The 11,783-nt window shown below is 43.2% G+C and overlaps 1 protein-coding gene across 1 annotated transcript; it reads right to left on the bottom strand.

The window, feature by feature from the left end:
- Positions 1-546: 546 nt before the first annotated feature.
- Positions 547-4,107, bottom strand: LOC124675063 (Golgi apparatus membrane protein TVP38-like). Its single transcript, XM_047211124.1, has 4 exons — positions 3,639-4,107; positions 2,301-2,537; positions 1,975-2,192; positions 547-989 (listed from the first exon to the last, which is right to left on the bottom strand). Exons 1-4 carry the CDS (start codon positions 3,873-3,875, stop codon positions 815-817), a joined length of 867 nt encoding a protein of 288 aa, XP_047067080.1. The 5' UTR covers positions 3,876-4,107; the 3' UTR covers positions 547-814.
- Positions 4,108-11,783: the final 7,676 nt, after the last annotated feature.

Below are 11,783 nucleotides of genomic sequence, written 5' to 3'. Positions count from 1 at the left end.
CACACATCAGCGTCGACCACGCCACGTCGGATGGGCGAGTGGCGCCGCCCGCGCCACACAGTGAGGTGTGGCGCCGATGGGAGGGGCACTACACAAAAGGGTTAGATGGATGAAATAGTTTCATTGGAGGGTCAGTCTGTGCTTTTCTTTCACAAAAGGGTTATTTTTGTGTAAATGGCCGCAAACATTAGAGCCGTTGACAGGGCCAGGCAAAGGGACAAACTCTAGCTTTGTGGAGAGTATTTCTCGGTTTATATAGACAAAAGGGTTTGACTTTTGAGGTTCTTTTGACAACAATTAGTTAAACTACAGTGGTATGGTTACTTGGAAACCGCAATATTAATAAAGAGCTCCAAAAACTTTGCATCAACTTCAATTAAAAAATGCTACAAAAAGATCTCGGAAGCATCAGCAACAACAAAATAAATAATCATGAACTAGAATCACGCTGGAGAGCAGAAGATGTTTATGTTAGCTATACATTACTATCATCCATCAATGTACGTTTTGTTGTTCAATAAACAACACAAAACAGAACGTTTCTCCTTAAGAAATCAACAGCTTAGGAATATACATTGCACAGACCCTGGTTCAGTACATTGATGGAATTTTGGCAGTTTTCTCTCTAGAGAAAACTAAACCAAAAGAAGAGGAAAAGTAGGGGAAGTGATTCTGGTTCTCTATTTTCTTTACAGTTGTTGCAGTATCCCCCACTCAGATGAAATCAGGTTGTTCACTTTAAACCAGATTAGTAGCACCTGTATGTAGTTTAGCTGGAGGGAACCTAGCATGAAGTTTGTCCGGAGCACAGATCTCAACACAGCTCATCCTCAGTTTGCAATTTTTGAAGTGCCTTTTTCGCATAAATAGTTATTGCAGCAGTAGAAACTGCGGCAATCGTAAAGCCAATCACATTGTAGATAATCTGATCAACTGACAAGAAAGACCCTTCGCTGGTTGCCACAGCCAAGCTTCCAACGAGTTTTCCACTGTTTGCAAAAAACATATTGACAAAATTAAATTCACTGAGTCACACAAGATAACAAAAACCAGGAATATATCGACATGTATAGAAGAAACAGGATACACAATTATGGAGCAGCTAATCTAATTCATTTAGTGCATTTCTTTTGCCAACAACGGACAGGAGCTCTGACATGAATGCAAGTGAATCATTTGATATACCACCATGAATGCAAGTGAAACATTTGACATACTGCTTCAACCACGAATCCAGTTCCCCCTCAGCCCCCCACCCACACACACTGCTCACAGACAAGACTAAAATCCAGAGCACAGTCCAGGTGTAGAATAGGCTCGATTGAGTGTGCTGACAAGAGCTCCAAGATGGATTGCTGAAGATCAGAACTAAATGGACTGTGCAGTCAGTAGGGTGTGGGATCCCACCTAAGTCCCACTTGTAGTGCATTTTGGTTTTTCTAGCGCAAATTTTGAGTTTGCACTAGAAAAGACGAAATGCACTATAAGTGAGATTTAGGTGGGATCCCACTTGACACATTAGCATACAGAAATTTCCACTCCATTTGACCAAAGTTGAACTCCCAAGGCACATTTTGTATTTGCAGAGGTTGAATATATGTTTACCCTAGAGTGTATGCTTATACTGAAAGCGGAAGGACAGATGTGCATCATCATCATGATTGTTGATTGGCTGAAATACACTAAAGTTATATGCAAACTCCCACAAAGAAAATGCCAATTGATGCAAATGGACTCATAAAACAGCACAAACACACCAGACAGGCATGATTTTTGAGTCGCTGAGGCTGCGACTTAGTGTATAGTCACCATAAGTCGCTGTATAGTCGTGAGTCGCCGTGATTTTTGGAAAACGACTTGGCAACTATACATCGACTATTCAGTGACTATACAGTGACTCAAAAACCTTGCAGACAGGCCATCATTCATTATACATACACAAGGCAAAAAAGGAGCCTTGGAAGAGGCACAAACCTGTATATTGCAAGGAAGGTTTCATGTACGGTTCCCGCCATTGAACCAGCTATATACGGACAATATTTGACATTCGTGGCCACGGAAGCATAGTTAAAAACTATATATGGAAACGGGGAAATCCTAAGTAAAGCCACTGCCCTAAATTGATGGGACCAATCTCCTTCACCAGCAAGTCTAACAAAAGCTGCTTTCTTGGGCCATTTCTCCAACCATCTCTGCAGGTAGATCATTAATCATTATCGAAAAAAAAAGGAACTAAGCGACTGTGTTTATGTACTATCTAGATAAAACATGAGCGGGAGAGATGGGAGTGAGAGACTCACGTGTATTCTGGAATGAAATGCAGATCCTATAAAGAAAGGCAATGACATGCCTATGCTCATTGCTGTTGTAATTATCAGAAAGCCATAACCATATCCAAAGGTCATCCCCGCAATCCACATAAAGGGGGACGAAGGTATCAATAGACTTGGGAATAAAGCGATTGCACCGAAACATATTAGAGCAATAACTGGTCGGCTGAAAGTTGTCGATTGCCAGTCAATCAGTGGCACAATCACCTGTGGATGACAGCAACGCAAAACAACATCAGGAAGAAGCCAAGAGTATATTCAAAGAAAATCTGGGAACCAAAAGCTGCCGCAGAAACACATGCCAACAAAGTTTCTACTGTATGTGAGGGCAACAAGATGCACTGAAATGGTACAGGTGACATAACTATGAGGTGCTAATCATTCTATGTGATCCACTCATTCAGCAAATAGCAACCTCGTCCAATTCAGCCATCTCTGGAAGTGATCTCAGGAGATCTATGAATATTCCACTCCCTTATGAATTGAAATCCCTGATCTTAAGCCAGACAGCTAAAACACAAACTACAACAACCTCATCATCCAGCAAAAATATAACGGTAAAATTAAATTAACCATCCAATATATTCCCCCTGGATCGTCCAGCCAGCCAGCCAGTAGATGAACATGACCACAATGATAAAGCAAAAAAAAAACTCTCAACTACTTCAGGGAAACTCTACTTTGACAGAGTTGGCTTCCAAGTAATACCAACAAGTGGCTCCAGGACACAATCAGTAGGTCATCTTGATTACCAAAAATACCAGGATCCAATTGCTTGTGGGGTTATATTCCTACCCGTCCATCTTTTAGGGGAAACGTCTACACGCCTACACCACAAAGAGCATCAAGCTGGCCCCACAAATTAGGTGTGACTACATGTGCCAGCATACCCACGAGGCATTGGCTGTTTTTTGTCGATTGGCTACGCAATTTCCCAATATTGATCATTCAACAGTGGCATTCCCATTTGACCCAACAAATCGGTTGAAGTGGCATGTGGTTTCCGGATGAAATCTAGTGACATTCCGTATATATATAGAGCGAATCGAGCAGCGGAAATACCAATCGAGAATTATTATGTTCTTAAATATAAATCACAAAGAAAGGTAATAAGAAACAGCAACGGGAGAAATCGAGAATTAATAATAGGGAACAACACATGATACTGGATAGAATCCAGCCCAGATCGCGTCGTAAGCAGCTATGCGCAGAAGGGATGGTAGATTGAAGGGGATCTAGCATCATCCGTGACGAACCCTGATAGGGGAGGGGAGGACGGACAAGGGGTATGCGGGGGGGATTGCGCACCTTCTCGATGAGTAGGGGCCCCAGGAAGACTGCCGCGGACACGGCAGCGCCTGCTAGGAAGACCCCGAGCACGGCGATCTGCGCCCACCAGCGGATCGCGCGGCAGCGTAGCAGGCTGGGGCAGTCCCCGCCGTCGTCCTTGACGGGCTCCTTGATGGCGTCCACATCCTCCGGGATCCTCATGTACTCTCCACGCCCGCATCCGGCACCGCCACTGGCGGCCCCCGACATCCCCATGGGCCGGGCGCGATCAAGCGGCCATGGCCAAGGGGACACGCCCCCGGATTTATTGGCAGCCGAATTGGTCCGCGCGAGGCCAAATCTGGGTGGTGGCGGGCGGATTTCCGGGGCGCTCCGTGGCGATTGAGGAGCGCTGCGCTAGGGTTTGGTTCGGGGCAGGGCAGGGCAGGGCAGGGCCGAGAAGTTTATGATGAGGAAAAGGAGGATGGAGGCAACGGCATTGGAGTTGGAGCGGACTCGATGAGGGCGAGGAGGAGGAATACAACCTTTTTTTGTGTGGGTATTGTTCTTCTCCTGCAGGTTTCGGTGGAAAACAGTGGGGAAACCAGGAAAAAGAAAGGGGGCAGGCGAGCTGCGGATTGACGCCTTTGCCCTTCGATGGCTCATGTATGTATCGTCTCCCTCCTGATTGTGAGGAGGAGCTGAGCTGGGAAAATGATATTCTGCTCGACAGTAATCATATTTATATTTTCTTCCACATGACCTCGCACGTTGTATTTTTTTTTCTACAAGGTCAACCCATATATATCCATAATATCAAGAAAAACTGATGGAAGGCGTTACATGGCTTACAAAGAAGAAGCTAACGATACAACTTGGAACCAGGTCGACACGATACATATCCACTTATAAATTAAGTTCCAATATATATTGCTTGCAATGTTGAATATCAATCAGGAGAATTAACCATCATCAACATACATTTTGTTCCACATTAACACTAGTTCTTCCTAGTTTGTCGTGGCTAGTTTTCGGATTAGCGATGTACTAAGTTGAAAGGCGTCATGTAGCTGCTTGGCTACTTCTTCTATGAAAATGATACATTCTTTCATGGTGTATATCTTGAAAGAAAGAAAACTATTTCTTCCCAATAACATATACTCCCTCCGGTCGGATTAAATCAACGCGAGTATAGTCGCGTCAATTAAATAGGTTCGGAGGTAGTAACTAACATAATCATATTCTCATAGATCGTCAACACAACATAATGCTTCGAGGGCTTCACAATGTGGTTCACTTTAGGTGTGAATATCAGCCATTGTGTGCTTGTTCGTTCCTATGCCCACATATTTTATCATTTGGGAGACACCAAAAATCATTAAGCCCCACAATAGCGTTGCAAAGAAACTCAAACCTGTGATATTTTGCCACGATTCAATTTCTAACATGGCGTAAAAGAACTTGACAACGGCGCGGCGTCTTCAACTATACTCCCAAAAAAATGGACATCACTAGCACTTTAGACGAAACTTCTCAAAGTTTCTAGGTTCGAGAATGGTTACACTCCAACAACAATGGCCTCATCTCCAAAGCCACCCTTGGGGATGGAAACTCCACTGCTTTCTGGTTTGATCTTTGGCTTGGATCGGTTCTCCATGAACGCTTTCCCGCCCTCTTCTCCCATTCTATTCGTCCTAATGCCTCGGTTTCCTACATTCTCCTCTCAGGACTCCACACCAACCTTGGCCCTCGCATCTCTCATGCCGCGAAGGAAGACCTCCTTGCCCTAACTTGTGAGTTTGGCTCTGTTGTGCTTCGCACAGACACCCCAGGCATTCGTGTGTGCCGCCTCACTAACAAAGGATTGACAAACAAATATTTCTACACCAATTCTTTTAGGAATTTGCAGGTTGATGATCAAGCGACTAACGTTTGGAGAACTGTTGCACCACTGAAGTGCAAGATTTTTTGTTGGCTCGCTCAACGACGCCTTCCCAACAACGAGCGCCGCTTCCAGCACAACGTGTCCACCTCTGCTACTTGCCCCTCATGCTCTACCGACGAAGATACTGATCACCTGCTGATCCGGTGCCCCTGGCCGAAGTGCTGCAACTCCTTTTCAGCAGCTTTGAAGAAGCTACTATCAGCACCGCTATAGCCTGGAATATTTTGAAGAGGAGGAATGCCCTAGTCTTCAACAACATTGATGAGGCCCTCCCCCTTGTCGTGAAGAACTGTGTTCAAGACGTTAGGCTATGGGCTTACAGTTGCCCTACTGAAATCTCTAGATCCATTCTTAATTCTGGTGTACCAGATATGATCCCACCTGAACTCCTCTAGTCCTTGAGCTCCTCTTGCCCTCTAAAACTTTGTAATGGCCCCCTGTATCTCTTGAGTTATATATATGAAAGTGTTCGGGCTAGCGTAAGCCGGCCGTAGTTCGATTAAAAAAAGAATGGTTACACTAGAATACGGTAATTATATTTGATTTATCTATTTTTACATATATCTATTGGTTGGTTGCATTTTCTCAACTTTCATGTCTATTTTCCCACGTCAGATTGCGGATAAATAAATTCAACGCCCCACAAGATAGTAAATTATTAGCAAAAAAATGTTTTTATCTCTTATACTCAATTTGTTTTTAAATAAGTGTACTTCTGATTTTGTTCATAGTTAAATCTTTTCAAATTTCACCAACATTGTAAAAAAGAGTAGCAACATTTGTAACATAAAATCATTATATTATGAAACTATATTTGAAAATGGATTTAATGGTACTAATTGAGTGCCATAAATGTAGCTAGGTTTTCCTATAAAGTTGATCACAACTTAAAATGTTATGCTTAAACTACCTATTGTGGGTATCATGGGTACTGTATGCATGCAAAAAAGGCGATGTGTCACTACAGTTAATGGTGGTATCATAGCACGTAGTCTCTTCGCCCATGAATAATCTTACATTTTTTTGGAAGCCAAATATTTTAAATTCAACTAAATTTTTATAAAAAATAACGACTTATGTGACATCAAACTACGATATCATTGAACTACATGTTAAGATGATTCTAGCAATATTAATTTGATGTCATAAATATTTTCTTGTGTGGACGAAGGGAGTAGAACTAAATAAAATCAATAATATCAAATAGATATGGCACTCCCTCTGGTTCAAATTAATTGACTCCATTTTGTGTAGATACATATGTATGTAGACTAAAACTTAACTAGATACTATCTCCGTTTCAAGGAATAAGACGCACGTGTATTCCAAGACGAACTTTGACCATAAAAATTGAACAACAAAATCTTGATTATATTATATGTAATTAGTATCGTTGGATTTGTATTGAAAATCACTTTTTAATGATAGTAATTTCATATAAACAATTTTTATATATTTGAAGTATTTTTTGGTCAAACAAAAGCACGTAAAACGATGGCGACTTATTCCTTGAAACGAAGGTAGTATATAGGAATCGAGACAAAGTGAAGTCAATTAATATGAACCGGAGGGAGTACCATATTTTCGTATCGAGATTCTACGAATCAATAAATATAGTGTGACTATGAACAGTTACATGATACCATGCATTATAAATATAATACTGCCTCCGGTTCAAGTAATAAGTATCGTATAGTAGAATGATATGCATGATCTACTGTATAATATATATACTGACCGCATGAGTAGCTCTGGTAAAAAAAAGGTTAAGATTACATCGGAGGGGATTAAGTGACTGAAAAAAAAACCTGAGGGGATGGGAGATAGGAAGCTGATGTTAGAGCATGTCTAACAGCCCCGTATTTTTTCACCCCTTAAAACGCGAGTAGAGGGTCCTGTATTCACTTTTCGCTGGCCGAAAACTCGGATGAGCTAGCAGACCCCGTATCCCCACCCCGTAAAACAGCTGTTTTACGGGGTGGGGATACGGGGTCTGCTAGCTCGTCCGGGTTTTCAACCCCTCAAAACAGGTTTTTTTGACAAATTGCATATGAACCAACACACCATTCACATAAAATAAATATTTTACATCACACAATAATCGTCATAATTATTACAATAATGTTTTCGAAAATGTCAACAAATGTTCTAATGGAAGAATTAAACAAATAACAAATGTTTCACACATACAACAATAGGAAATGAATGTTTCACACATACAACAATGGGAAATGAATGTAATAAATCACTGGCCATGCAACTGCCAATGGTGATCAATCAAATCTTGGGTGAGTCTGGTGATGAGTCTCGGCATTTTCAATGCCTCGATGAGCTGCAAGAAAAGCTTCAATCCGATCAGGGTTCCTCTCGGGCTGCACTCGGGTGCCAACATTGCCATAGAAACATGGCAAGTTCAAACCTCTTTCATCTTCAATGATCATGTTGTGAAGAATGACACAACATGTCATGACATCAACAAGAGTTTCCTTGTCCCAAAATCTAGCAGGACCCCGGACAATTGCAAACCTTGCTTACAAGACACCAAAAGCTCTCTCAATATCTTTGCGGCATGCCTCTTGATTTTTGGTGAAGCAAGTTTCCTTTCTTGTCAAAGCCCTGTCCTTTTTCTCTTTTATGGACTTGACAAGGGTCGCAAAGTTAGGGTAAATACCATCTGTGAGATAGTACCCCATGGTGTACTCATTGTCCATAACTTTGTAGTTACAAGGTGGAGCTTCACCCTTAACTAGTCTTGCAAACAAAGGGGATCTATTCAAGATGTTGATGTCGTTGAGTGTCCCCGGCAATCCAAAAAAAAGCATGCCAAATCCATAAGTCTTGAGAGGCCACAGCTTCAAGAACAATGGTAGCATCACGGCTTTTGCCACAATACATTCCATACCATGCTTTTGGACAATTTTTCCATGTCCAATGCATGCAATCCAAACTACCAAGCATCCCCGGCCACCCCCTCTTTTCATTGATCTCCATGAGCCTTTTTGTATCATCCTCATTTGGAGCTCAGAGATACTTCTCTCCATACAACTTGATCACCATCTTGGCAAACATACGCACGCAATCCGTGGTTGTATGCACACCAATGCGAAGGTACTCGTCGGTATAATCTGCTGGTATACCGTATGCAATAACCCTCATGGCGGCAACATTTTTTTGATATGGGCTAAATCCCATGACTTGGGCAGCATTTCTTCTTTGCTTGAAATAATCGCAATTTGCCTCGCAATCTTTGACGATTCTCTCGAACAAAGACCTACGCATTCGGTACCGTCTACGGAAGAGGCGGGGAGGATAGGTCGGTACCTCGGCGAAATAATCTTGCATCAGCTGTTCGTGGCCGAGCGCGCGGTTCTGCGGAATGCACATACGCCCCATCACGGATCCTTTCCGCTGATGCAGTAGCTTCATGCGGTCCTCCGTTTGCTTCAAGCCGAACAGGAGCACCATCATCTCTGTCTCGTCGTCGTTGAGCAACTCGTCGATGTCCGAATCGTCGGAATCCGACGACGACCAATCGGTCGACGTCGCGTCCAAATCCGCCATGTGCACATCCTCCGAAGCCATCTACCACGGTGTACCATACATCAGCTCGAAATCCGACCAATTTACCGGCGGCAACGAAGAAGAACGCGGCGGAATACTCACCGGCGACAAACGGCGGAGAAGACCACGGCGGGAGGGCGGCGGCGCGCGCGGAGGGACGCGGAACTTCGGCGGAGGTGCGGCGGGCGTCGACGCAGCTCGGCGCGGCTCGGCGGACGGCGGAGGGGCGCGGATCTGACGGATTCCGGCGGCGGCGCGCGGGGGAAAATGGATGGGGGGAACTGAAATGTTCGCGCGCGCTTTCGGAATTGGGATACTGGTTTCGCCCACTATCCCCGCTCCCACCCGCACAAGTAGGGAGCGACGACCCGCCCCGTAGTCGAAAACAGTAAAAAACAATGCGGGGGCCGTTTATACGGCGTGCTAGACGGCCGAGTAGAACCGAAACCCTTAAATCGGCGATTATTATACGAGTTTGCCCCTTTTACGGGGTCTGTTAGACCTGCTCTTACACACAAACAGGTGACGACGGCGGGCTTGTTGATGGAGTTAATTATTACGGGCAAAAAGCATAACCAAAACGAAGGGCTTTTACGTAAATTCCTGTTAAGCATCGGAGGAATATTAGCATCTCGCCCATTGGCGGAGCTCAGTTGAGCCAGCCGGGTGCAAATGACACCGGGCCAGGAGAAAAATCACTTGTACGTGAGCATTTTTTCACCATTTGTGCCCCCCCCAGCCCAGGACGTGTGCACCCTGCTGCAGCCCAAAATTGTGAAGCCCAACATAGCCCAGTATTTCCGTGAGCGAGCGAACCCAAGACGCCAAGAGCAGCGGCGGAGCTACAGCAATCTGGTCCAGGGTGCACAACTTTACCAAGCATAAAAAAATGCACAAATTTTCTAACCAACAACACACTAAATTCTGAAGTATGCAACGAATATTTAAGCACACATAATTACCCATGAAAAAGCGATTCAACGAAGCTGGATCAGAACAGGGAAGTAGCAAGCAAAGTACTAATAAAATAGAGAATCCATTGTTATTGGACAATATTGGTTAAGTACGGATAGCCCAATAACTACGATAAACTGGGAAACAAAGGTAAACATTAACTAACAAAATATGGATCTGCTGCTGCCAGCGTGGTTGCCTTCAACAACACCATATGTCCGGTCCAGTCCAGCAGTCCCAAATAACCTATAAAACATAATGAATATGGAGAAACTTCAGTAACAACTCAAAATAGTATAATGAACAGACTAATTTAGTTAAGTGGATGTGTTATCTACCTTTTAGAATTTACGTCCTCTCTTTTTCATGAAGCGATCAACCACCGGATCGTTAGTGACTTTCTTCATTTCTTCTTTCTCCACATAGCAAATAAGGTTATCACTCAAACTTTCATCATTGAGGCGATTGCGCAAATATGTTTTCACAATCTTCATTGCTGAAAAGCATCTCTCAACTGTGGCAGTGGCAACGGGCAATACTAGTACTAGTTTCAATAGCCGGTAAACCAAAGGATAGCATAAGTGTTTTCTTGTTTCAACCATTATCCGAGAAAGCTCAACAATTGTTTGTATATTGGAGAATCTCTCATCTGTTTGCACATCTGCAATGTAGAGACAAAGATGATGACTAAGATCCCTCAGTTCTCCGGAATCAAAGTCTTTGGGGTAGAGTTTAGCCAAGCTGATCAAATTCTCTGAATTAAAATCATGGAACGAGTCTCTTGGACTCAAAGAAGTAGACCAAACAAGCAAATTAGAGGTTGTCTCGGTGAACCGAGCCATCAAGCTCCTGAACTAGCCAATCAAGAACATCATTGAAACAGTCAACTTGAAAATGGTGCTTATTGGTAATTCCAGTCCTTTTCCTTTTGTTCTTTGGATTAACATAGGCTTCTTCCATTTCCAACTTTTCAAGATCATGCTTATCACAAAATACAAACACTTCATCAAGGAGAGGTTCCCACCCGTGCTCTCTAAGCCCAACTAAGTGACTTCTTGTTGATTTCACACACTTCATAGCATTCACTATGTCCTGATCTTTGCGCTGAAGTGTTTGTGACAAGATGTTTGTTACTATCAAAATAGTCAACATGAGCTGCAAATAGAACACAAAATCGAATGACTGAAAGTACACTAAAAGGCCCAATGCTTGATCTCTATGTGTCCTGTCTCGTGTCCTCTTCTTCCACAAATTTTAACACCTTGATAATTGTTGGGAACAAATCGACCAAACTTTTAAGTGTTTGATAATGAGAGCTCCAACGAGTGTCCCCTGGCCTTTTAAGACATTGCTCTTGGTTTAAGCCCTTTCCAGTTTCAAGTTCCCCACAACCTAAGGCCTTACTCAATTCTTCGAGATTAATATCCCGAATCATGTCCCTCCGCTTAGCTGATCCACCCACCACATTCAACAAGGTAGAAATCATTCCAAAGAAGTTACTAACGCCTCGGTGATTCCTTACTACAGCCACAACAACTAGCTGAAGCTGGTGAGCAAAACAATGGACATAGTAAGCTGTGCTAGTTTCTCTCAAGATCAATGATTTCAAGCCATTGAACTCACCTCGCATGTTACTAGCACCATCATAACCTTGGCCTCTTACTTGCTTGTAGCTCAACTTATATTCAACAAACAGAGAATCAATTGCAGACTTGAGGTAGGAA

This window comes from Lolium rigidum, chromosome 7 (assembly GCF_022539505.1).
Source record: "Lolium rigidum isolate FL_2022 chromosome 7, APGP_CSIRO_Lrig_0.1, whole genome shotgun sequence".
Lineage (NCBI taxonomy): Eukaryota > Viridiplantae > Streptophyta > Magnoliopsida > Poales > Poaceae > Lolium > Lolium rigidum.
This window is presented reverse-complemented; position numbering and strand designations above follow the sequence as displayed.